The 26832-nt window shown below is 53.0% G+C and overlaps 2 protein-coding genes across 5 annotated transcripts in view; both read right to left on the bottom strand.

Moving 5' to 3' along the window:
- Window positions 1-10768, bottom strand: part of LOC142818570 (deoxyribonuclease-1-like 2) — a 24361-nt gene extending 13593 nt beyond the window's left edge. Inside the window, exons 1-2 of one of the 2 annotated variants that reach the window (XM_075899140.1) lie at window positions 10644-10768; window positions 81-228 (exon numbers count right to left, since the gene is read on the bottom strand). In XM_075899140.1, coding sequence (XP_075755255.1) covers window positions 81-228; window positions 10644-10654 — 159 coding nt within the window. In that variant the 5' untranslated portion in view covers window positions 10655-10768. Of the gene's footprint in view, window positions 1-80; window positions 229-406; window positions 673-10643 lie in introns of those variants that run through there. The other variant, XM_075899141.1, reaches the window with a different exon arrangement.
- LOC102443598 (deoxyribonuclease 1 like 2) lies at window positions 10734-26832 on the bottom strand. Of its 3 annotated transcripts, none has more exons than XM_075899142.1 (9): window positions 26658-26832; window positions 19137-19284; window positions 17791-17879; window positions 17171-17254; window positions 15951-16051; window positions 14540-14652; window positions 12803-12957; window positions 11848-11944; window positions 10734-10873 (listed from the first exon to the last, which is right to left on the bottom strand). In XM_075899142.1, exons 2-9 carry the CDS (start codon window positions 19281-19283, stop codon window positions 10820-10822), a joined length of 840 nt encoding a protein of 279 aa, XP_075755257.1. In that variant the 5' UTR covers window position 19284; window positions 26658-26832; the 3' UTR covers window positions 10734-10819. The 3 variants fall into 3 exon arrangements, with proteins under 3 accessions (XP_075755257.1, XP_075755258.1, XP_075755259.1); XM_075899143.1 differs by lacking the exon at window positions 26658-26832 and adding an exon at window positions 25235-25359; XM_075899144.1 differs by lacking the exon at window positions 26658-26832 and adding an exon at window positions 19463-19606.

Raw genomic sequence — 26832 nt, 5'->3', positions numbered from 1 at the left:
GCTAGGCCTAGAGCCAGCGCCGCTCCGTCCCAGTCTTGACCCCCGACAAGCCGGGATCTCGGGCAGCCTGGCGTACTCACTTTCACGATGATGCCCGCCGTGGTCTCGTCGGACAGCTTTTTGTCTCCAAAGGCCCTGATGTTGAAAGCGCCGATTTTCAGGGCGGCAGCCGAGCCCAGCAGGTGGGCCAGGGCCAGAAGGGCCAGCGCCGGACTCATGGCTCCCATCCTGCAGGCAAGAAGGGACACGGAGTCTAAATTACACTCCACCTATTACAGCTCTCCAGAAAAGCAGACCGTGACGTTATCCCTCATTTGCACAGAAGGAAACTGAGGCACGGTGCTGTCACCCAGTGGATCAGTGACAGAACTGGGAGAAAAACCCAGGAGTCCTGGATTCTAGTCACCTGTTTTAGCCCCCAGGCAATAGTCTCAAAAGCTACCACGGGTATGGGGCGTCCTTTCTGTATGTCAGTGCTTATCTTGTGTGCAGACAGGGTTGTAAGAAGGGCGGGGCAAGCTACGTGCTTGCCCCAGGCATATCATAATCCAAGGCGCAAAGACTCAATAAGTAAAAATAATAAGCTGCAAAAGTAAAAAGTGAACATGCTAACCTCAGGCGAGGGGGCGCAAAAATACCTCGTTCCGGACTGGCTACAGGTTCACACTAATCCTAAAGGTTGGGAACTCCCACTTCCTCCGCACCCAATGTTCTTGCTAATCTTGTACCATCCGTGTGTGGAATAAATTTTTCTATGTGCACCAAGTAATGTGCACCACCAGTAGAAACAAAAACCTAGCTGTGGGCACTGTCTGCTAGTAGGGTTGCCATAGTTATATGGCCCCGTGTGTATAGGATTAATTGCTAAACCGTGAGGGGAGGGGGAGAATTTGACAGTAAAGACAAGGGTACTCATATTATAAATGAGAAAATGTATTGCTTTTTCCTCTAAACCCTGTTTTAATGAGAAAATTAGTAACAGAGTTTTCCCCAAGCTTTTTAGAGTGAAGGTGTATGCTGTATCTGTGACATTGTGTACCCCGTGTTCCTCATTTATATAGAACCGTGTCAGTGCATCCAAAGCAGGGCATATGCGGTGTCGGGACAGGTTATGAGCCGCTGAAAGTCGCTGTACTCGCTGGCACTGGATCACGCTAGTGCACGTGAAGTTCTGAGAATGTGTTGTCAGGTTGTCACTAAAAGGTGCTGTGGGTTTGGGATGCGCCCTGACACGAGCTCTCCAGAGACGGTGACCAGGGAGGTACCCAAGGCCTGCGGGGGGGGTGCCGAACAGGCATTGCCAGCGGTTGTCCAGCACAGGCGTTACAGTCAGTGACTCACTCCCAGCAGGGTGTTGCTGCGTCCCAAAGTGAAGCCATGCCCAGTCCCACCAGACAGGCCTGGACGTGTGCTCCCCAAGCACTGGACTAAGGCAATAAAACAACACACGGGCCCATGCCTGGCCCTTCCTCTTGCCCCCACCTATGCTGCAAGCAACAAGGACGCTCGGAAAACCTGAACAGCGGTGACTGGCCCCGGTTTCAAGGGTGAATCCTGGGTACTATGAACTGCAGTAGCCAGTGGGGGAGGCAAACGGTTTGCTCAGGCTAAAGGCTGAGTGGTTAGGGTGAGTGCTTATGTTTTATTTTGGTGACCACTGTGACTTTTTGTCCATGCGTTACAATCACTGCATAGCTGTCTTTGGTTCAGCCGTTTCTTTCCCCCGTGAGTTTGACTGACGTGGTTGGTACATCGGCTCAGGCTACAAAGGCCGGTACATGCCCACTTTCCGTTGACGAGAGGGGGCAGCAATTAAAGCAGGTGCCTTATTGAAGTGCAAGGCTGGGAGGATTTGGCTGGTGCCTTTTCTCCCTGTGATTCAGGAGAGGCGTCGGGAGCAGGCCTCCACTTTCGCTGGGCGTGGGGCTCCCTGTGAGGTTGTGCTGAGTGATCGCAACGCCTGGAGGGGTTTGCTGCTTGTCACTAGCCAAACATTGTGGGAAACAGTCTGGACTGGAGAATTGGGGGCGGGGGGCACAGCGGTCCTGTAGTCCCAGGCTACACCCTGCAGGTCCCATCACAATGCCAGGCAAACTTTTGCCAGTGTTGAAACACAACAGGCTTTCTAATGGCCAGCACATTTTAAACACAGCAGAGAGGGAAATAATATAAAATAGAGCCCCCTTGAGTTTATAGAAACCCGCTGCGGATAATACACGTGTAATGACAGCGTATCCTAGGGAGATACAGGCAGAAACCTTTTGAATGTTTGGGGTTTTTTTCAGCCGTGGAAGAAAACATTGTCCTCACTCTGCATTTGTAAGCAACAAGTAGCCAGAGGCAGTTTTATTACGAGCTGCAGCAAGGGAAAAACTGATTCGGATGGAGGGGGGAGCCCCCCCGAGGCAGATCTTCAAATACAAGCAGCTATGAAGCAGTTTATATACTGTCCATTAAATAAAATAACAAAAAATTAGTCTCCTTCCCATGACAAACGCCAGTGGCTAAAGCAAAATGCCAGTGGCTAAGTTATTTTAAGTCCACCCAGATGCTCCTTATCCCAAGGTCCCTGCCAGAGTCAGCGTTCTATCCTTATCTCCGTATGGAGGCGAGAGGTGAAGGCAGCGTCTTATCGTCTTACTACAGCTCTCGCGTTGGCAAGAATCAGAATTGGCCTTGCTCTCTTGCTAACAAGACTAAGATGACTGCACACAAATTCCCTTCTTCCCTTTTTCCTGCCTCCACTTAGCTTTAACACTTTGCAACATTGTTTCAGGTCTGAGGTTTGCCCACAATAAAGGAGGAGCAGGCCTGTGCCTCTCAAGAGACACAGGATCCAAGGACACTCAGGTGTAGAAAGGGATTTCTGCATTCAGCCAGGTCTGATTGGTGTATGGATGCTTAGGTCCTGGAACAGTAACCATGCCAGGCGTTCTTTTGCAGTCAGGCTGAGGCTCTTGCTGCAACCCCAGCTTGCACAATATCCCGAAAAGAGTGAGTTTCATAAAGACCTGACACATGATAATGGGCAGGCTTTTTAACTGCTGCAAGCACATGGCAATCGGTTATTGCTCCAGGTTCCCTGCCGAGAGACTGTCCACTGGCTGCACACAGAACAGTGAGCTAACTTAACCCTGCTGCACTAGTAGACTGTACAGTCAGACCCCAGCACAGTCGGTGGTTGTGATAACAGGTTTTCACAAAGCAGTGTGCAAAGTCCCCGTTCCTAGGAACGCTGGCAGCAGATCAGAAAAGGGAAGAGGATTACTTACAAAAGTTTCAGAAGAGAGGTGGGGAGAAAGGAGAGTTGTCTTCACAGCAGATAAAAATAACAACTCCTGTATCTGTTCACTTATTAAACCAACAGCCTGTAGTGAGTAACCCATATGACTAATATGCAAGCAACAAAGTATTCTAGACATATTCCGAACACTTCAATTCACTTCCATTTACTTTTTCTCCTTCCCTGCCCTCCCTGCACTTATTTTGCAGGTTTGAAGGGTGGCGAGTAGAGTTTGTTTCCACCTAATTGAATTTACTAACTTCATTTTGACACATCAGGCCTTGCCTTGTGTAAAGGGGCATCTGTTTCAAAGGCAGGGTGTCATCGACATGTGAGCGAGTAGGTTTTATCCACAAAAGCTCCTGATCCTATTGTTAGTCTCAGGTGCCATAGGACTAGTCATTGTTTTTTATTAGTTACTTTGGTTTCCAAGATCCATTGCTTAAATATAAAACAAAAGTTTGAGGACTTCAGAAATGAATGGCTTTGGTTTATATTTGTCATGTTTTAGGAATGGCGTCTGTGTATAACAAGTCTTAATGCCCATTAGAGTGAACCCTGGGTTAAAACCAATTCTGTTTGTCTAGATTTTTTTTTCCCACAGACAAAACCATTTAACGGTGCCTCCCAAGAAAGGCCAGTCCTCTTTATCTTCCTACAACATGTTGGCTGCTGTCCCCAAAGTCCCAGTGATGCTGCTGCCTTTTGCTTTCCAGAGTCCCTTGTCAGCTTTCTTTCTTGGAACCAAAATTCACACAAGAATCGCAACTTAAAGACACCTCAACAATTGAGGCCTTTAACCATAAATTAAGGTACTACCCTGGGAATTGCTTGAATAATACTTTAACGAGGCTAACTTGTCTCATCTATACCATTGCATCTTCAAAATAAAAAAAGTTAGCACTTTAATTATTGAAGAAAGTTGATTTGTAGCAGAATTCTTTGAAAGCCAATTTACTTAGCACACAAAATGCACATGCACCTTCCTTTTTAAATAGAGCTATATGATCAGGGAGGCTTCATTTCGGTCCTTTAAATCTTTCACAATTGTGCAACTTTATTGCCTCCTTTTGATTAAAATCTGAATTAATTAATGGAGCCTTTTGTTCCCCCCATGCCTTTATTTCAGGCTTGTGATTCCATGAACATGCACACCCATGGCCTCAGGGTGTGGGGCGAGGGGCATGAATCACGCTAATATACCAATTTCCAAAACCATTTGATGGCAAAATCAATTTTCCAAGCCATATAGTTGCCCACCAGGAATTTCTACCTGCTTTGCAGCCAATAGCAAATATATCTTTTGCGTCAGTCTAAGAATGTGCTAAGATCATAGAGCTTTTCTTTTTAAGCTAGTCATTTTGGTTGGTTTAGGGTTTCCTTTTAGGGGTGTTTGTCGGGATCCATCCATGATTTGATCTTTATTTCAAGCTGGTAGAAATGACCAAACTGGTTTTAAAAAAAAACAAGATGGAGACAGTACCAGGTAGGTGGTTCTTTCTCAATTTCTCCTTCATGACAGCTACCCAGAGTTACCTTGTAGATCACTGGTGTTTCTTGGAGTTGCATAACTGCATTTTCTTTCTTCCAACGAGCTCCTAAGAGTCTATGGTTATGTAAGTGGGGTCAGGGTAAACTCTGGTGGTGAACTGTGACAAGTGGTGCAGAGACTTCAGGGGCTGATCCCAATTTGCATAGACACACCCACCCTGTCTAGTATGTGCTCACAGCAGCCCAAATGGTCCCTTTGGCCACTGTGGGATCCCCAGTCTCTCTGTTACTGAGGCAGGGGGGATAAAATCTTGTTACCCTGATTATGCGAATCAAGGACAATGGAATGGTGGAACTGTTTATGACAGAGGGATTTGCCATAAACTAAGTAGCACTCGCTAGACAAGGCTCACGGGTTCCAAGCTCAGGAAAGGTCTTTGTACCTGGGGGTAGGGCCCTGTCTAAGGGCCTAAACAACACCAATTGCATTCCCTTCTCTCTCTCCACTGTGGAATATCAGAATTAATTTGTGATAGAAATGTAGCCATGTTAGCCTGTTGTAGCTGAAACAAAATACAGGACTATATAGCACTTTAAAGATTAACAAGATGGTTCATTACAGTGGTCTCCAACCTTTTTACACCCAAGATCACTTTTTAAATCTCAGAACAGGTGAAGATCTACTGCCCCGCCTCTTCCTTGAAGCCCTGCCCTCTCTATTCTCCTCCTGTCCATCACTTGCTCTCCCCAGCCCTTACTTACACACTCTGATAAACAGTTTATTTTTAAATTATGCGATACATACAATTAAAATCAGGTGTTTATAGTTATGAAATAAATGGTCTGTTTTTTATTCATGCTACTTAAATCTAAATAAAGCATTTACAATTATACATTTTGTGGGGACAGAGTTCTGCGGCGGGGGGCAGGGAAGAGGGAACAGGGTGCTGGGAGGGCAGAAGACAAGGTTCTGCAGCAGGGGACAGAGTGCCAGTGGGGACAGAGTTCGGGGAGTGGGGACGGGAATGGGGACAGAGTTCTGTGGCTGGGGCCATGGGTGTGGGGACAGCGTTCTGTGGCTGGGGACTGGGGTGCCAGTGGAGGGGAGAGTCCCCTGCATCTCCCTCCTCCCAGGATTCTCCCCTCCCCCCAGGGAAACCAGCCCGTGCCTACCCTGGGGACGCGCAGGGATGCCCCCCCTGAATAGGGAAGCCCTCCCCCCCCCACATAGGGAAGCCCCGCGCCCATGCCTGCCCCAGGGCCAACCCCTCCCCACACGCGCACCGGGAAACCCCCTGCGTGCCTCCCACAGGGCTGACTAACCCCTCCTTGAGGTAAGTAGTGGGGCTTCTCGGGGGGTGGGAGGGAAATGGGGGCGGGGCAGACAGGATGCCTCGCGAGCGACTGGTCGAGGCCTCGCGATCGACCTGTTGGTGACCACGGGTTTATTAGATGCTGAGCTTTTGTGGACCAGACCCACTGCCTCAGATCAAATAGTGGAAGAAAATTGTCACAACCATATATACCAAAGGATACAGTTAAAAAAATGATGATCACATATGACAAGAACAAATCAAATTTCAGAACAGGAGGGGGGATGCGGGGGGGGGGGGAGGTAGATGTCTGTGAGTTAATGGTATTAGAGGTATCACTCTGCTGATACCCTTATTGGACCTAACCAAGTGAGTTATAAGATCAAGAACACATATTCCTGCGCATCCAGAAATATAATTTATGCTATCATGTGCCGAAAGTGTCCGTCTGCTTCGTATATTGGACAAATGTCTCAGACATTTCGCCAAAGGATCAATGCCCACAAAACAGATATTAGACAGGCTCACAAAGAAAAAACAGTTTCTTGCCATTTCAACCAGAAAGGACACTCTCTCAACGACTTAATCACCTGCATCCTGCTTCAAAAGCCTTTTAAATCTGCACTTGAAAGGGAATCCTCTGAACTGTCATTCATGCTAAAATTTGACACTCTACGCTTGAGTCTCAACAAAGACTCTGGCTATCTCACCCAAAGACTCTGGCTATCTCACCCAAAGACTCTGGCTATCTCACCCATTACGAAGATAGCTTCCGCAATTTTCACCTCTAATACCATTAACTCACAGACATTTACCTGTGCGGGCAGACAGCAGAGCGGCTGGCGGGGACGACCTGCGGGTGCGGGCAGACAGCAGAGCGGCTGGCGGGGACGACCTGCGGGTGCGGGCAGACAGCAGAGCGGCTGGCGGGGACGACCTGCGGCTGATAGGAGCGGCAGCAGACAGCCGGTGGAGCAGCGGCAGGAGCAGCCAGCTGGCAGCCAGGGGCGTGGACCGAGACGGCTGGCGGAGCCGGACAGTGGAGGCGGCTCACTGGATGACAGGTGGACTGTGGCAGAGTGACTCTCGGCGGCGGTGGCAGTAGAACCCCACGGAGAGGCGGAGTCATCGGCAGACCATGTAAGGTGCATCGATCCCCGCCCCTCCAGGTTGGGATGGTGAAACCCCGCCGGGTGAACTTTTGAACCCTGGGACGGCACTGACCCGGGGCAGAGACTTTTGGGCTGTGTCTACATTCCTGATTTTAAGAGGAATAAGGGATCTTCCAGAAAAGCCTTTATTTTCCGAAAGATCCCGTCTAGACTAGCGCTTTTCTCCGGCAAAGCCCCGAGCCGGAAAAAAGCGGCAGCCATGTTCATGCAAATGCCGCGGGGGATATTTAAATCCCCCGCAGCATTTGCAATTCTGACTTGTCTCATTAGCATCCCTTTTCCGGAAAAGGGTGCCAATGTAGACACAGCCTTGGGGTGTTGGACTTTTGGGACTTTGGGGGCATTTGTGGCTGGGGAGAGGGCCTTTGCTCATGTTTGGTCTGTAAATCCGAGTTGTGGTGTGTTCCCAATTTAATGCTGATGTCGGTTACCTCATGTTATTAAAAGTTTGCTGCTATACTGAAGCTCTGTGCTTGCGAGAGGGGAAGAATTGCCTCTTTGAGGCACCCAGAGGTGTATGTAAGATTTCCCAGGTCACTGGTTGGGGGCTCGAGCCGGTGTTGTATTACCTTGTTGGGAGGAGACCCCTAGATTCTGAACCTGGCCCTTGCTGCTATTTACTCGGCCTGGCAGAAGGGTTACAGTTAATTCCTGTGTCTTTTCCCTCCCTTGATCATTGAATTTTCTCTGCTTTCTACACTCTTCAGCTCTCTCGCTTAACACTGCAGGTTATCCCCTTCCATCGCAAACCTCTCCTCTCAACTCCTCAGGTTCCTCCCAGCACTTAACACACTTCCCCTGCTCGGGCACCCTGCTTTGCCACCGTTAATTGCTCTTGCAAAAGCTGGTGCAAAGACCCGACCTTCCTTCCCTTTTGCTCACTGACATTCCGTGAGCCGTCCTCGCGGCTGTGCTGAACCAGAGTCTCAATTCGGCAACTCCTGTTCTCAAGTGGCATTTTCTGTTCCTTGTTTTTTGCCTCCTTTCCAACTGCTTAATCTTAGGTGTCTTCTCAGAAAGCCATGAACACACACACACACACACACACACACACACACACACACACACACACACACGGAATGGTCTTTAAGAATACAAGAAGGGCCATACGGGGTCAGACCAAAGGTCCATCCAGCCCAGTATCCTGTCTGCCAACGGTGGCCAAAGCCAGGTGCTCCAGAGGGAGGGATCACAACAGGTAATCCTCACGCAATCCCTCCCCTGTCACCCATTTCCAGAGAAACAGAAGTCAGGGACACCATTCCTACCCATCCTAGCTAATAGCCATTGATGACCCTAACCTCCATCTTTTATGAACCCTGTTAAAGTGCTAGCCTTCACCACATCCTCTGGCAAGGAGTTCCACAGGTCGACTGTGCGCTCAGTGAAGAAAAACTTCCTTTTGTTCGTTTTAAACCTGCTGCCTGTTCATTTCATTGGGTGACCCCTAGTTTTTATATTGTGGGAATAAGTAAATTACTTTTCCTTATTCACTTTTTCCACACCAGGCATGATTTTATAATCAGATCAGATTAGGTGTGCCACTCATCAGAACCAGGCATTCTGTTGTCTCTGTGCTGCTAGGCTGACAACCCTGATTTGTCAGACCAAACCCTGCTGCCTACCAAGGTGCCCATACAGGCCCCCTGTTCATTACCAACAATGGGGTTAGTAAGATTTGAATTTATTCTGTGATTAAAGAGACCTCCGCATGGGTCGGGTCAGCTCAATCAGGTTTATTACGTAATTCGCTAACTAGACTGTTCCACTCTGTCCAGCTGATCACCTTTGTTGGGGCTCATGTTGCCTTCAGCACCCGCCTGCCTCATCCCCGTTCACCCTTGGCATCCCCGCAGTAGCCGCCCAGTGCTATGCGCCAGGCAGCCCTGCCCAGCTGTGGAGGGCTAGGCCTGGTCCCCTTTCTCCCCCTCCCCCCAGAGCACCGGCTTAGCGTGGGCCCTTCCTTCGACACATGGTACCTACACAAAGATGCCCTGCACAGCTACGCTACTCTGGGCATAATGCTAATGATGCGACCACGTGCTTCCTCTGCATCCGGCAAGATCCGAGGCGACCTCTCTCTCTGCTCTTGGGTTTTACTCTCAGCCAGTCTGTCTGCAGCAGGGACATGGGAAGGGGACCTCTGGGCAGCTTCTGTCTTCTCTCTTGCTAATGTCTCCAGCTGCATCTGTCTTAGCTCCCAATGCTGCCACATTTTAAGTTTATGATCCCAACTCCCACCTGTGGGTTGGTTTTTGAAAGTCGTTTTTTTGGTTTTTTGAGTGATTATTTCAAATCCCACTGCTTGGGTCTCAGCCTTAATCTAGAGTAATTCTGCCTCGCTTGTATCTCCCCCCAAACTTTCATCCTCTCCGACTCCAAATCTTTTCTAGCTGATCCCTCCAGCACTTGCTGGCCCTGCCGTGAGGCCAGTGAGCTGTGGGCAGCGAGGGGGAAGAAATTCCAAACTCTGTGCGACGTGGCGTTTGCGTTGGTGGCAGTTTGCAACTCAGCGCGTGGTGAGCCTGTGAGAGGAGCGTGTGCTGTGCTGTCTTGGGTCTGAACGCCATGGTGGGGATTTGACACAGAGCTGAGCCCAGCCCCTGGGAGATGCGCTCTGCATGGGCCTGACACTCGGGGAATGGGCCGAGAGAAACTAAGCAAGGCTGGGCCCCTCTCCCCTTCCATGCAAGAGCTGGGTGTAATGTACCGTTGGGTCTCACTTTCCATCCTCATTCCTTTGCCTGCAAGGACGTTGCAATGTGGGTGGGACTGGGACTGACAGGCAGGTCCCCCAGCACCTTCACCCTGCACGCCCAGCGTGGGGAGGGTGTCGGGATGCCCATCAGTCCCCAGCCACTCATCCCAGAGAGGAGCAAGTCCCCAAGCCCCGTTTGTCTGGCTTCCTGGAGGCTCCAGTGCACATCTCACAGTCCCCACACGAGGGCACTGTCCCGGTACCCGCTCCGCTCCTTGACATGCAGGCCGAGGAGTGTGACTGTAACAGCCAGACAGCTACAGGCAAAGGGGTCACTTCCCTTCGCTTGCCACCACGAATTACAGCGTTGACACAGTGATTTTGGATGAGGGCCACGTGGTCCCTTCCAGGCAGAACTGATAGGAACTCAAGTCGCAGTTGGAATCCAGCCCTGGTTCATGAAGGTCGTTTTGCGCTGATAGAGGGAGGGGGCTGCTGAGGGTTGGTGTCCCGAAGGGCTGAATGAGCCTGGTAGATTGAAGCCCTCGGGCTGCCCCAGAGCCGGCTGTGATGGGTGGCAGATGACCCTGCCAGCTGCTGGTGCTGGCTGTCCCGTGGCTACGTGTGGCTCCCCAGACACCAGGGCGGACATGCCCGCGTCTTTCACCAACGTGTCATTGACTTACCCCGGCTGCATGAGCAGGGCTGGTTTGGCCAGGGCTGCTGTCCTGCGGGGATGGCAGATGCTGGTGCTGAGTGTTCTTTCAGGCGGAGGGTCACAGCTGGGGAGGCTGGGAGCCGGGTTCCACTGCTGCGGAGGGAGAGGGGTCCAAGCGGGTGTAGGTGAAGGCAGCCTGGAGCGTCAGGGAGCCTTCAGGGTCACCTCCACGGGGAAATGGTCGCTGACAGCCAGGGCCTGCATGGGAACAGCAAGTGGGGACACAGTGTAACAGCTCTGCCAGCTTAGCTCCACCTGGAGCTATTCAGCAGCGTGTAGCAGGCACCTCTCCCTTCTCCAGCCTCGAGACTGGCAGACAGGGCTGTAAAATCCTGTTAAACATTAGAGTTACCGGCTTAAACGGGGTCCCACGGGCAGGGGCATTTCCAGCCTGACCAGGCTGCTAGGTAACCGGTAATCGATAAGCATCACACGATACGGCTGATGCTTGCCGGTTAACCGCTGACATCCTCACGGCCAGCACCCCCGGCTGGGCCTCATTCATGGTGAAGATCTCCTAGCTGCTGAGAATTCCCAAGCAGCGGTTCCCGGGGGAGCCCTGACGCCCCGGCTTTCAAGCTGTTGGTTTCGAGGTAGAGAAGGTTCTAAATGCACTAGTCAGTGCTGGGTCTCTTGGTCATCACCGGGCCTGGTCACTGCTGCAGCACCCGGCATTGGCCTCTGTCGGCAGACAGGACACGGGGCTGGACAGACCTTTGAGCTGACCCCGCCTGATGTTTTCCTTTTCCTTGGGGCCCTGCAGAGTCAGAGACTCCTGGCCACTAGAGACACCTGGTTTTACCCCTGCAAAAGGACATGAAAAATAGTCTCCCCCCATCCCCGCCACACACAGACATCTGCCACCCTTAGATGCTGCCGGCCTAGCGTGTGTCACACACAGAGAACAGGCGGGGAGCTGGGGTGGACAGAGGTCATTGGTGACCTGCAGGCATCTGAAACTCCCCGTGATGAAGCCCCGAGACTCCCCCTTTCCCGGGAGCGGCGGACATCCCTGTCCTTCCAAAATGTTGTCTAAACAAGAACACATGGGCCTGGCCAGAGGCCGGGTCCCCCTAGAATGCCTGTCCCCCGGGGAGGGAGCGTCAGCGGAAGGAAGAGCTCCGCTGTCTAAAGGAATTAAATATTTGCTCTCGGGGGCCTGGCCAACCGACCTCGTCTTCATCCAGCTTGAAAACGCGTTGGAAATTGTAGACAGCGGCCGACTTGGGCACGATGCTTTTCTTCAGCTTAGGGCCACACACCACAATCCTGCAACACAACAACCCCCCCTCGGGTCAAGGCCCTGCGCTTCCCAGGGGCTCTCGTTTCACAGTCAGACACAGCGAGGAACAGCCCCGACTCCAGGGAGCTGGGGATGGCGTCGGCAGGGCGGAGACACAGCGCGGTGCCAGGCTATCCTCCGCTCTTCTTCCTGGCCCCACGTGCCGCCTGCTCTGGCCCGCCTCCGAGAGCGGCTCTCTGGTGAGAGGCTGGAGCTAAGACCTATGCCGAGAAGCCCCCTCCCCAGGCTCCCACTGAGCTCTCCTGGCTCGGCCACGGGAGGGAACGCAGGCAGGGGCAGCCAGCAAAGGCTGAGTCCTCTCTGCGGAGCTGCTAGGTCAGAGGTGCTCAAACCGTGGCCTGTGGACCACCAGTGGTCTGCAAGCTCCAGTCAGGTGGTCCATGGAGCAGGCAGAGCTGCCCACGTAATTAGTGGCTCCCAGATGTGGCTCCACTAGTTAAGTTTCTGGACCCTCACATGTAAGGAGAAGGGGTGGCCTGGGGGAATAAGGGGTGGGTAGGAGGGGGCTGTGAGGTGAGGTGGGGGAAATAGGGGGAGGTGGGAGGGCAGTGGGGGCAAGAAGGGGGGATTTGGGAAGTGCAGGGCTGCGGCAGCCAGAGAAAGAGGTGACTCCCCCCATCTCCAGGGCTGTGAGTGGGGAGAGATGGCCTGTCCTGCCGAGCCCCAGTTCTGTGGCTGCTGTTGGGGAGAGAGACCCCTCCTGATAGTAAAATATGAGCTTTTACTTGTAGGCCACAAAGGGGTTTTAGATGGCGTCTCCGTGCTGGGAGCCAGGCGGGAGGAACGTTAAGGCCCCCGGGCTGCGCGGAAAGGCGGCGTCTCACCTGTCGTAGGCGCAGTCCGACTTCCCGACCGTGGTGTCCATGGTGTCGGGGATGAGCCACTCAAACACCTCGCTGGTGCGCAGGCGGATAGACTCCCAGTCCCCTTTCCTGACGTAGGAGCAGTCGGCGTTGAAGTCTCCCAGGAATATGATGTTCTGTGGAAGAACAGCCTGAGTGGGCTGGGTGTTGGGTGCCGGCAGACACTGGGACAGGGCTGAGAGCTGGGCCGAGCTCCCTTACGCTTTCAGTGTCGGGGCCTGGGTGCTGGGCCCCCTGGTCTGCACCACGAGGGCTCGGTGAAAGGCAGAACTTCCCTCCCAGCGATTGGGTGGCCAGATGGTTTAACAAAAGATACTGAACACCCCTCTGCCCCCCCCAAAAAAAAAAACACTCGGAAAAAATTCTGTTGAATGAAAAAAAAGGGGGCGGAAGACCAAAGTTGCTGAGAAAAAAGAAAGGGGGCGCTGCTCCTTTAAATGGCCCCACGCTCATCACGCCCCCGCCAGACACGGCAGGGGAAAATTGTCCCCGCCGGGCTTCCATCCGAGGGGAACAGGACATACCAGACATTTCACACGACCAGTATTTTCTGTTTTTTTACTGGACAGGGAACCCGAATAATGGACAGTCCAGGCAAAAACCGGACACCTGGCAACCCTACCCAGGGAAGGGCCGAAATCCCATTGATTTTGTCTCGAATTGGGATGAAAAGTCAAAATGTCAAAGTTTTACCTGGAATGGAAAGTTTTGATTTGGAAAAGTCCATTTTGGGGGAGGGGAGGCAGATTTTAAAAGGCTGCCACAGTGCCTCATGGGAGCTGTAGTTCAGGTGCTTTTTCCCCCCTCCCGTACCCTCCCAGCCATCACATCATGGTTTGGCCAGAGGAGAGGCTGTGGTGTATCATGGGAGATGTAGTCCATCTGGAGATCCCCTCGGGGAGAATTGGTAATGAGGTACCGGAACTACCACTCCCATGAGGCACTGCAGCAGAGCCTGCAGATGCAGCTTCATGCCAAACCTCAAACTGAAACGTGTTGATGCCGTTTGACAGCCCAGACCCCTGCATTTCGGGCCAGCGGGATCCTGTATCAGCCAGTCCCTCTCCATTTTCCTGCAGGAGAGCCCATGTTTTTCCCACAAAGACTTCCCCTGAGGAAAATGTTGATTCAGAGAGGGGCTGCCGATACAGGCCAGGCCCTAAGCCCAGAGCTCGGCCATTGACAGGCTCTCCAGGCGGGATCCCGGGGCCCTTAGAGTCTGTATGTAAATGACCCGGTCCGTGCCCCACGGAACCAGGCCTGCTGGAGATGGGAACGGCCGTGGTCTGCCTCAGAGAGACGGGTGCATTTTCTGGCATTTATCCGCCATGGAGCCGGACACGAGGAGGCTGTTTCCATGGGGGGCGAGTCACCCTGCCGCTGTCAGGCCATGCGGCATGAGGGCCAGCTCCTCTGGGAACCAGATCTCGCTTGAGCACGGCGGGCTCATTCCTCGCCAGCGTGGTGGCCCAGAGGCAGCAGCTGATGGGACTCTGGGGGTTCCAGCCTAGCTTTAGGCAAGGGGGAGAGGGAGCGCCAGGCTTGGCCCAGGACCCTGGGGCTGGGTTCTCTGCCCTGGGCGATGCAGGACCTCAGATGAGAAGTTCGGAACAGCACTTCTGGCCTCATTAGCTGTGGATCTAAAGCCCCCTTGTACGTTCACACGGTGGTGGATTTGCACCGGATGCAGCAGCTTACGTCAGTCCCCCACTTGTTGATGACGTCCAGGTAGACATCGTAGAGGGCGTCGATCTCGGCCACAGCCTCTTTGGGGGGCGTGTGCAGGGGAACCAGCACGAACTCCCGCACCTCTGCCGGAGACATCAGGTAGGGTCATCCCACGGACACGTCCCCAGCCATCGCACGCATGCGTGCACACAGAGAGCCATCATGCTCATACAGAGCCAGCTCACTCACGGACTCATACCCGGCCATAGCACGCGTGCACACAGTGCCATATCGCACACATACAGAGCTAGCTCACTGAAACCGACACTTCCTCAGCCATCGCACACACATGAAGAGCTAGCTCACTGACATGGACACGTCCCCGGCCATCCCACGCGTGCACACAGAGAGCCATCGCACACACATGAAGAGCTAGCTCACTGACATGGACACGTCCCCGGCCATCGCACGCGTGCACACAGAGAGCCATCGCACGCTCATGGAGAGTTAGCTCACTTGACATGGGCACGTCCCCGGCCATCGCACGTGTGCACACAGAGAGCCATCACGCACACACGCAGAGCTCACTCATGGACACATCCCTGACCATCGCACGCACGCATGCACACAAAAAGTCATTTCACACATACACAGAGACAGCTCACTGACACATCCCCACCCATTGCATGCATGCACACAGAGCCATCGCGCACACACACCGACATTTCACACATGCACACACAGAGCCATCACACACACACACAGCCATCATGCACATGCATGTGAACACACGCCCAGCATCATAATATACACTCACACACACAGAGCCATCATACGTGTACATATGAACACGTGCTATCCTGTGCCATAAGGTTTGTGCACCAGCTCCAGTAACGCCCCCAACAGCGCTCCCCTAGGGTGTCCTGGCCTAGTGGGGACACTCCCGGCTTTCTCCCTTCGTCTACACCTGCAAGTGCCCTGTCCCCTATTGGCCAACGCGGCCAGAGAGCTCCCCGCCCCAGCGGCTGGGCGAGAGCCGGAGCTGAGGTCCTGGCATCTCACGATGTCCCCCAGTGCCTCTCGCTCTGCAAATATGCCAGGTCGCAGCAGAACGTGACTGCAAGGTCCAGTCCTCTCTGTACCTGTGGCTGGGGGAGTGGACCCCCCGGCACATTTCCCAGCCCTGGAAGAGTCTCCCTGCCCTCCGGCAGCAGGGCTTGAGCCTGGAGCAGGGGCCCTGGGGGCTTCCCTGCGGGAGGCCATGACAATGCACCTGTCCTGGGGTCATTCATCTGCCACCCCCTCAGCTCCATGTCTGAGCCAGTGCATGGCTCCCCTCAAGGAGGCGGCCTGTCAGCCTGGCTAGTGGTACAAACTGGGGGACGGGCCCTGCGTGGGGCTGGGCAGAGCTGGGTCGCCCCTGCCAGCAGGCTCAGCTTACTTGAGTTGGGGGACGAGAACTTCACGATGAATGGCTCCCGACTGAAGCTGTTGCTTGGGTCTGGGTACTGGTACGTAGCCACTACAGACACCGACTGCGTCCTGCATGGAAACGGGGAGGGGGAGATGAAGAGGATGGGAAGGGGGCTCCAACTATTTGTGTCAGAGGGTTTGGCTTGTAGGGGCTCCCCACTACCCCTCAGTCCTGACTCCAGCCCCCTGGCTCCCGCCACACCCGCTCTGCCAGCTAGGGTTGCCAGATGGTTGAAACAAAAATACTGAACATCCTTCCCTCCCCCTCCCCCAAAAAAAACACCGTGAAAAAATTGTTGAAGAAAAAAAAGGGGGAGACCAAAGTTGTTGAGCAAAAAAAAAAAAAGGACTCCAAGACTTATTAAGCAAAATATATATATATTAAAATGAAACAGCATTAAAACAGCATGTCCCCTTTAAGAGTGAGTGCAGGGATAGGAAAGGAGAGTGGTTGAGCACTAAGACCCAGGGGAGTCATTGCTTCCCCTTGGTCTTTTTGCCGGCTGCCATTTTATGCCAGCAGCTTTGCGGACCCAGGTAAGCATGGGGCCTGGGGTTGGGGGCCAGGGGAAGCCAGGCGCTGAGTGTTTGTAGGGTTGCCAGGTGCCCAGCATTTTTGCCTCCTGGCCAGGGAAAAATCAGAAAATACTGGACATCTTAGGTGTCTGGTATTTTCTGATTTTTTTTACCAGACAGGAGGTGAAAATACCAGACTGTCCGTGTGAATACCAGACACCTGGCAACCCTACTGCCAGCACCCCTCAGTCCTCCCGACCAGCCCCCTGATAGCCCAACCTAGGGCTCCCCACCAGCACCCCTCAGTCCTCCCCACCAGCCCCCTGATAGCCCAGCCTAGGGCTCCCCACCAGCACCCCTCAGTCCTCCCCACCAGCCCCCTGAAAGCCCAACCTAGGGCTCCCCACCAGCACCCCTCAGTCCTCCCGACCAGCCTCCTGATAGCCCAACCTAGGGCTCCCCACCAGCACCCCTCAGTCCTCCCCACCAGCCCCCTGATAGCCCAACCTAGGGCTCCCCACCAGCACCCCTCAGTCCTCCCTACCAGCCCCCCGCTAGCCCAGCCTGGGGCTCCCCTCGCAGCTCTGCTCCCCCACTGTCAGCAGCGTTGCTCCCATTAACACCGGCTCCGGGCTGGCAGCTGCCGAGCCGGCTCTCCAGGAGCCCTGTTACCTGTAGATGAAGAGGTACATCTCCTTGTAGTGCTCCGGGCCCAGGGGCTCGCTGTTCTCGTAGCTGTACTCGTACTTCGACGCGCTGGGGGGACACAAAGGAGAACAGCGCTGACCTCCCAGGCTGGCCTCGGCTCCAAGCCTCACGCACTCCCGGAGTCAATGGGGTGCCCCTGGCCATGCCAGGAGAGCCAAAGCCGTGGGTGCAGGCCTCAGACAAACCCTGCCAGTCCCCTGCCAGCCATGCCCTGCCACGTGCTCCTCGTGTGGGGCTGAGGAGGGGCCTGGCCCTAGGCACGCAGATCTCCCTACGGACGCCAGCTAACTAGCCAGCCACAAAGCTCTTTCGCCCGCGCTCGCCCCTTTCACCTGCTGGTCTCAGCCTGCCCTGTCAGCTGGGCCTTCTGTGCCCCCCCAATGACCGCGGGGGCTGAAGGAGGGTCTCAATATTGGACCTGAGTCCCAGCCTGACTTGACCCACCCTCGGCAGGGATAGGCGGCCCTGATCCAGCCTCCCAGCTGCAGAGCCAGGTGGCTACTCGGTCTCTGCTTGTGCGGCCTTGTTAATCACTAATGGAGGCTGAGACGAGGGACCCCTCCCCCCCGCCCGCCGGCTGTTACCTGTTGAGCTGCTCCAGGAGGTTGTTCACGGCGCTGAGATCGGTGTCCCGCACCTCCTGCACCAGGATGATGTCGTACCGCGACAGGATCTGCGGGGGCACGTGGGCGTCTGTCAGGGCGCGGGCGGCAGGGCCTGGGGAGGGCCGGCTGTGGCCGGGGAACAGAGCGCTGGGCTCTGCGGCCGAGGACGCTGGCCTGGTACATCGTGCAGCTCCCTGGCAGGCTACGGAGCTGAGGCAGTAGCCGGCGCCTGGGCCCTGCCGCTGGGGCATGGATGTCACCGCCGTGGCGGGGGAGCCCCGGGGAGGGGAAGGGGCTTGCCAGGCCTCTCGGAGCAGCGAGGAGCCAGGCCGCCTGTCGCACAGCCCAGAGCCCTGGCCGTGCCCCCTCGGAGCTCAGACAAGGAGCCGCACCGAGCAGCAAACCGGGGCCTGCCCTGGGGCCCGTCCCTGCCTGGGTGGGCGCGCAGAGCACAGCAGTGAGGAGGCTGCTTCTGCCCAGCCCAGGCCCAGGTTTGGGTGGGGTTGGGCCCAGCTCTCTGGCTCTGGGCTGCTCCCTTGCCTGTTCCTCTGCAGAGCGCCCAGCGGGCCGGCAGCCCGGGCACCTCCTGGCTCGGTGCTATTGGCTTGCCGGGGGTCAGAGCCGGGGTCGCCTGGCGGGTGGGACCTGAGGGGACGCAGAGGGGCTGTGGCCGGGGCTGGGCTCTGCACCAGAGGAATGGCCGGGGCCAGACCCCACAGCTGTGGAGCTGTCTGGGCTGAGGGGAAATGGGGGAGGGGTGCGCTGGGCTCCAGGAAGTGCCAGTGTCCTTGTCTGTGGACCCCTGCTCCCCCAGCCCCTCCTCCTCCTGCCACTGGCCCCTCCCGAGGGAGGCTGGAGGGGCTGTCAGTGTGGGGCCTGGTTCTGCGGCTGGCGGGGTGACCCCAGGGATGGGTACGGCCCGGCCTTTTCCAGCCGTTTTCTGCCCACCGCCCTGGGAACCAAGCAAGGCCCTGGGACATCTGCTCCCTGGCTGCCTCCAGCAGGACACCCTGGCCTCAGCGGCCGCTCTGCCTCCCCCCCACATTGTCCACCAGCAGAGCCTGTCCAGAGTAGCTGGGGGGGCCCCTTGGCCTGGCCTGGCAGGGGGCGCCCCTTGTTCCCTAGCAGCGATAATCGCTGGTGTCAATGGCAACAAGTGGGGCAGGGCCGGGGCTGCCCGCTCCAGATACTAACCGAAATAACGTGTCCTCCCTGCGGCCCCCTGGCTACCGGAGAGTTTCCTGAGCTAGGCCTAGAGCCAGCGCCGCTCCGTCCCAGTCTTGACCCCCGACAAGCCGGGATCTCGGGCAGCCTGGCGTACTCACTTTCACGATGATGCCCGCCGTGGTCTCGTCGGACAGCTTGCTGTCTCCAAAGGCCCTGATGTTGAAAGCGCCGATTTTCAGGGCGGCAGCCGAGCCCAGCAGGTGGGCCAGGGCCAGAAGGGCCAGCGCCGGACTCATGGCTCCCATCCTGCAGGCAAGAAGGGACACAGAGTCTAAATTACACTCCACCTATTACAGCTCTCCAGAAAAGCAGACCGTTACGTTATCCCTCATTTGCACAGAAGGAAACTGAGGCACGGTGCTGTCACCCAGTGGATCAGTGACAGAACTGGGAGAAAAACCCAGGAGTCCTGGATTCTAGTCACCTGTTTTAGCCCCCAGGCAATAGTCTCAAAAGCTACCACGGGTATGGGGCGTCCTTTCTGTATGTCAGTGCTTATCTTGTGTGCAGACAGGGTTGTAAGAAGGGCGGGGCAAGCTGCGTACTTGCCCCAGGCGCATCATAATCCAAGGTGCAAAGATGCAATAAGTAAAAATAATAAGCTGCAAAAGTAAAAAGTGAACATGCTAACCTCAGGCAAGGGGGCGCAAAAATACCTCGTTACAGCACTAGCTACAGGTTCACACTAATCCTCAAGTTTTGGAACTCCCACTTCCTCCCCACTCAATGTTCTTGCTAATCTTGTTCCATCCATGTGCAGAATAAATTTTTCTATGTGCACCAAGTAATGTGCACCACCAGTAGAAACAAAAACCTAGCTGTGGGCACTGTCTGCTAGAAGGGTTGCCACGGTTATATGGCCCCATGTGTGTAGGATTAATTGCTAAACCGTGAGGGGAGGGAGAGAATTTGACAGTAAAGACAAGGGTGCTCACATTATAAATGAGAAAATGTATTGCTTTTTCCTCTAACCCCTCTGTTTTAATGAGAAAATTAGATACAGAGTTTTCCCCAAGCTTTTTAGAGTGAAGGTGTATGCTGTACCTGTGACATTGTGTACCCCGTGTTCCTCATTTATATAGAACCGTGTCAGTGCATCCAAAGCAGGGCATATGTGGTGTCGGGACAGGTTATGAGCCGCTGAAAGTCGCTGTTCTCCCTGGCGCTGGATCACGCTAATGCACGTGAAGTTCTGAGAATGTGTTGTCAGGTTGTCACTTAAATGTGCTGTGGGTTTGGGATGCGCCCTGACACGAGCTCTCCAGAGACGGTGACCAGGGAGGTACCCAAGACCTGCAGGGGGGGGGGGGGTGCCGAACAGGCATTGCCAGCGGTTGTCCAGCACAGGCGTTGCAGTCAGTGACTCACTCCCAGCAGGGTGTTGCTGCGTCCCAAAGTGAAGCCATGCCCAGTCCCACCAGACAGGCCTGGACGTGTGCTCCCCAAGCACTGGACTAAGGCAATAAAACAACACACGGGCCCATGCCTGGCCCTTCCTCTTGCCCCCACCTATGCTGCAAGCAACAAGGACGCTCGGAAAACCTGAACAGCGGTGACTGGCCCCGGTTTCAAGGGTGAATCCTGGGTACTATGAACTGCAGTAGCCAGTGGGGGAGGCAAACGGTTTGCTCAGGCTAAAGGCTGAGTGGTTAGGGTGAGTGCTTATGTTTTATTTTGGTGACCACTGTGACTTTTTGTCCATGCGTTACAATCACTGCATAGCTGTCTTTGGTTCAGCCGTTTCTTTCCCCCGTGAGTTTGACTGACGTGGTTGGTACATCGGCTCAGGCTACAAAGGCCGGTACATGCCCACTTTCCGTTGACGAGAGGGGGCAGCAATTAAAGCAGGTGCCTTATTGAAGTGCAAGGCTGGGAGGATTTGGCTGGTGCCTTTTCTCTCTGTGATTCAGGAGAGGCGCCGGGAGCAGGCCTCCACTTTCGCTGGGCGTGGGGCTCCCTGTGAGGTTGTGCTGAGTGATCGCAACGCCTGGAGGGGTTTGCTGCTTGTCACTAGCCAAACATTGTGGGAAACAGTCTGGACTGGAGAATTGGGGGCGGGGGGCACAACGGTCCCGTAGTCCCAGGCTACACCCTGGGGGTCCCATCACAATGCCAGGCAAACTTTTGCCAGTGTTGAAACACAACAGGCTTTCTAATGGCCAGCACATTTTAAGCACAGCAGAGAGGGAAATAATATAAAATAGAGCCCCCTTGAGTTTATAGAAACCCGCTGCGGATAATACACGTGTAATGACAGCGTATCCTAGGGAGATACAGGCAGAAACCTTTTGAATGTTTGGGGGTTTTTTTCAGCCTTGGAAGAAAACATTGTCCTCACTCTGCATTTGTAAGCAACAAGTAGCCAGAGGCAGTTTTATTACGAGCTGCAGCAAGGGAAAAACTGGTTCGGATGGAGGGGGGAGCTTCCCCTCCTGCCCCCCGAGGCAGATCTTCAAATACAAGTAGCTATGAAGCAGTTTATATACTGTCCATTAAATAAAATAACAAAAATTAGTCTCCTTCCCATGACAAACACCAATGGCTAACAGTGATAGAGATGTAGCCGTGTTAGTCTGGGGTAGCTGAAGCAAAAGACAGGACTATGTAGCACTTTAAAGACTAACAAGATGGTTTATTAGGTGATGAGCTTTCGTGGGCCAGACCCACTTCCTCAGATCAAATAGTGGAAGAAAATAGTCACAACCATATATACCAATGGCTAACAGTTATTTTAGTTCCACCCAGATGCTCCTTATCCCAAGGTCCCTGCCAGAGTCAGCGTTCTATCCTTATCTCCGTATGGAGGCGAGAGGTGAAGGCAGCGTCTTATCGTCTTCTTACAGCTCTCGTGTTGGCAAGAATCAGAATTGGCCTTGCTCTCTTGCTAACAAGACTAAGATGACTGCACACAAATTCTCTTCTTCCCTTTTTCCTGCCTCCACTTAGCTTTAACACTTTGCAACATTGTTTCAGGTCTGAGGTTTGCCCACAATAAAGGAGGAGCAGGCCTCTGCGTCTCAAGAGACACAGGATCCAAGGACACTCAGGTGTAGAAGGGGATTTGTGCATTCAGCCAGGTCTGATTGGTGTATGGATGCTTAGGTCCTGGAACAGTAACCATGCCAGGCGTTCTTTTGCAGTCAGGCTGAGGCTCTTGCTGCAACCCTAGCTTGCACAATATCCCGAAAAGGGTGAGTTTCATAAAGACCTGACACATGATAATGGGCAGGCTTTTTAACTGCTGCAAGCACATGGCAATCGGTTATTGCTCCTGGTTCCCTGCCGAGAGACTGTCCACTGGCTGCACACAGAACAGTGAGCTAACTTAACCCTGCTGCACTAGTGGACTGTACAGTCGGACCCCAGCACAGTCGGTGGTTCTGATAACAGGTTTGCACAAAGCAGTGTGCAAAGTCCCCGTTCCTAGGAACGCTGGCAGCAGATCAGAAAAGGGAAGAGGTTTACTTACAAAAGTTTCAGAAATGTTTTCCGGAGAGGTGGGGAGAAAGGAGAGTTGTCTTCACAGCAGATAAAAATAACAACTCCTGTATCTGTTCACTTATTAAACCAAGAGCCTGTAGTGAGTAACCCATATGACTAATATGCAAGCAACAAAGTATTCTAGACATATTCCAAACACTTCAATTTACTTCCATTTACTTTTTCTCCTTCCCTGCCCTCCCTGCACTTATTTTGCAGGTTTGAAGGGTGGCGAGTAGAGTTTGTTTCCACCTAATTGAATTTACTAACTTCATTTTGACACATCAGGCCTTGCCTTGTGTAAAGGGGCATCTGTTTCAAAGGCAGGGTGTCATTGACATGTGAGCGAGTAGGTTTTATCCACAAAAGCTCCTGATCCTATTGTTAGTCTCAGGTGCCATAGGACTAGTCATTGTTTTTTATTAGTTACTTTGGTTTCCAAGATCCATTGCTTAAATATAAAACAAAAGTTTGAGGACTTCAGAAATGAATGGCTTTGGTTTATATTTGTCATGTTTTAGGAATGGCGTCTGTGGATAACAATTCTTAATGCCCATTAGAGCGAACCCTGGGTTAAAACCAATTCTGTTTGTCTAGATTTTTTTTTCCCACAGACAAAACCATTTACGGTGCCTCCCAAGAAAGGCCAGTCCTCTTTATCTTCCTACAACATGTTGGCTGCTGTCCCCAAAGTCCAATTGATGCTGCTGCCTTTTGCTTTCCAGAGTCCCTTGTCAGCTTTCTTTCTTGGAACCAAAATTCACACAAGAATCGCAACTTAAAGATATCTCAACAACTGAGGCCTTTCACCTTAAATTAAAGTACTATCCTGGGAATTGCTTGAATAATACTTTAACGAGGCTAACTTGTCTCATCTATACCATTGCATCTTCAAAATAAAAAATGTTAGCTCCTTAATTATTGAAGAAAGTTGATTTGTAGCAGAATTCTTTGAAAGCCTATTTACTTGGCACACAAAATGCACATGCACCTTCCTTTTTAAATAGAGCTATATGATCAGGGAGGCTTCATTTCGGTCCTTTAAATCTTTCACAATTGTGCAACTTTATTGCCTCCTTTTGATTAAAATCTGAATTAATTAATGGAGCCTTTTGTTCCCCCCACGCCCTTATTTCAGGCTTGTGATTCCATGAACACGCACACCCATGGCCTCAGGGTGTGGGGCGAGGGGCATGAATCACGCCAATATACCAGTTTCCAAAACCATTTGATGGCAAAATCAATTTTCCAAGCCATATAGTTGCCTACCAGGAATTTCTACCTGCTTTGCAGCCAATAGCCAAATGTATCTTTCGGGTCGGTCTAAAAATGTGCTAAGATCATAGAGCTTTTCTTTTTAAGCTAGTCATTTTGGTTGGTTTAGGGTTTCCTTTTAGGGGTGTTTGTCGGGATCCATCATCAGGCTGATTTGATCTTTATTTCAAGCTGGTAGAAATGACCAAACTGGTATTAAAAAAAACAAGATGGAGACAGTACCAGGTAGTTGGTTCTTTCTCAATTTCTCCATCATGACAGCTACCCAGAGTTACCTTGTAGATCACTGGTGTTTCTTGGAGTTGCATAACTGCATTTTCTTTCTTCTAACGAGCTCCTGAGAGTCTATTGTTAACTCCTGTGTCTTTTCCCTCCCTTGATCATTGAATTTTCTCTGCTTTCTACACTCTTCAGCTCTCTCGCTTAACACTGCAGGTTATCCCCTTCCATCGCAAACCTCTCCTCTCAAATCCTCAGGTTCCTTCCAGCACTTAACACACTTCCCCTGCTCGAGCACCCTGCTTTGCCACCGTTAATTGCTCTTGCAAAAGCTGGTGCAAAGACCTGACCTTCCTTTCCTTTCGCTCACTGACATTCCGTGAACCGTCCTCGCGGCTGTGCTGAGCCAGAGTCTCAATTCAGCAACTCCTGTTCTCAAGTGGCATTTTTTGTTCCTCATTTTTTGCTCCCTCTCTTAACTGCTTAATCTTAGGTGTCTTCTCAGCAAGCCATGAACACGCACACACACACACGCGCACACACATACGGAACAGTCTTTAAGAATACAAGAAGGGCCATATTGGGTCAGACCAAAGGTCCATCCAGCCCAGTATCCTGTCTGCCAACGGTGGCCAAAGCCAGGTGCTCCAGAGGGAGGGATCACAACAGGTAATCCTCACGCGATCCCTCCCCTGTCACCCATTTCCAGAGAAACAGAGGTCAGGGACACCATTCCTACCCATCCTAGCTAATAGCCATTGATGGACCTAACCTCCATCTTTTTTGAACCCTGTTAAAGTGCTAGCCTTCACCACATCCTCTGGCAAGGAGTTCCACAGGTCGACTGTGCGCTCAGTGAAGAAAAACTTCCTTTTGTTCGTTTTAAACCTGCTGCCTGTTCATTTCATTGGGTGACCCCTAGTTTTTATATTGTGAGAATAAGTAAATTACTTTTCCTTATTCACTTTTTCGACACCAGGCATGATTTTATAATCAGGTCAGATTATACCAGACATTCTGTTGTCTCTGTGCTGCTAGGCTGGCAGCCCTGATTTGTCAGACCAAACCCTGCTGCCTACCAAGGTGCCCATACAGGCCCCCTGTTCATTACCAACAATGGGGTTAGTAAGATTTGAATTTATTCTGTGATTAAAGAGACCTCCACATGGGTCAGCTCAATCAGATTTATTACGTAATTAGCTAACTAGAAGGGTATAGTTACCACAAGTTTGTGAGCCCGATGCTACAGCCGCCAACAGGTACCTCGCCCTCTGGGTCTGCGCGGTGCTTATGCCTGACTTGTACTTCTAGGCCGGCTGTTTATAATTCTCTTGGTTCCCCTTTTCATAGGAAACCACATTTTGTTTCTGGGACATTGCACAAAGTTCCGAGCACCTGATGTGGACACCTGCCCCTTCCCGCCCGCCAAGGGCATTTACGGGATAGACGGTACCGCTGGCGGTGGGGAAACCCTGCTTGCGAAATCAAGCCTGCAGCCTCTTTCTCCTCTTTTCAGCCAGCTGGTCTTTTCCCTCCTCGGGAGCGTAGCTCTCGAGGCGCCGGGGGAGGGCGACCTCAGCCCAGCAACCGGCCCAGTTCACTGGCCAGTGGGCAGGATGCTTGTGTGCACTTGCTCCCAGAATGGAAAGTGAAACTGGGATGGGAGTAAAGCTGCCCGGTTCCAGGCAGGCCCCTGGACCAAACTCTGCATGGCTGAGCGTCGCAGCCTGGACTCATCTCCACAGCCTGCCCTGGTCCAGCTAGTCACCTTTGTTGGGGTTCATGTTGCCTTCAGCACCCGCCTGTCTCATCCCCGTTCACCCTTGGCATCCCCCAGAGCTCTGCGCCAGGCAGCCCTGCCCAGCTGCGGAGGGCTAGGCCTGGTCCCCTTCCTCCCCCTCTCCCCAGAGCACCGGCTTAGCGTGGGCCCTTCCTTCGACATATGGTACCTACACAAAGATGCCCTGCACAGCTATGCTACTCTGGGCATAATGCTAATGATGCGACCATGTGCTTCCTCTGCAACCGGCAAGATCCGAGGCGACCTCTCTCTCTGCTCTTGGGTTTTACTCTCAGCCAGTCTGTCTGCAACAGGGACATGGGAAGGGGACCTCTGGGCAGCTTCTGTCTCCTCTCTTGCTAATTTCTCCAGCTGCATCTGTTTTAGCTCCCAATGCTGCCACATTTTAAGTTTATGATCCCAACTCCCACCTGTGGGTTGGTTTTTCAAAAGTTGGATTTTTGGGTTTTTGAGTGATTATTTCAAATCCCACAGCTTGGGTCTCACCCTTAATCTAGAGTAATTCTGCCTCGCTTGTATCTCCCCCCAAACTTTCATCCTCTCCGACGCCAAATCTTTTCTAGCTGATCCCTCCCAGCCTTTGCTCCAGGCTCATCTCTCGCGTATCTGTCCTTGCCCACCTGGATTCAGTCCCGGCCCAAGCTGACATGTAGAAGCCAACCTTCCGTCTAGATATTTCCATTTCTTCCAGCGGCTCAGCAGGTCTGTCTAGCTGCTGCGAAAACACCTGCCCTTCAAGAGCGCAGCCAAACCTCTGCATTCATAACAGCCCAGCCTAAAGCTACAGAGACCCCGGGACCTGCGAAAAGGAAAAAGATGCTGCAAGCGAGAGGCTAGCGCTTACTGTGTATGCAGCTCCCAGGCGTGGATCTGGAGGGAGAATTAGCAGGAAGCCGCTCAGCTGATCGCAGACAGCCCACAATCTACTGCCCAGACGGTAGAACGAGACAGAAACTTCAGTGCACCGCTGGGTGTCTGACTGATGCTTCTGGCGACAGGGAAGACAACACTCATCCCTG

This window comes from Pelodiscus sinensis, chromosome 16, assembly GCF_049634645.1.
Source record: "Pelodiscus sinensis isolate JC-2024 chromosome 16, ASM4963464v1, whole genome shotgun sequence".
Taxonomy (NCBI): Eukaryota; Metazoa; Chordata; order Testudines; family Trionychidae; genus Pelodiscus; species Pelodiscus sinensis.
Note: the sequence above shows the minus strand (reverse complement) of the source record. Positions and strands in the feature narration are given on the sequence as shown.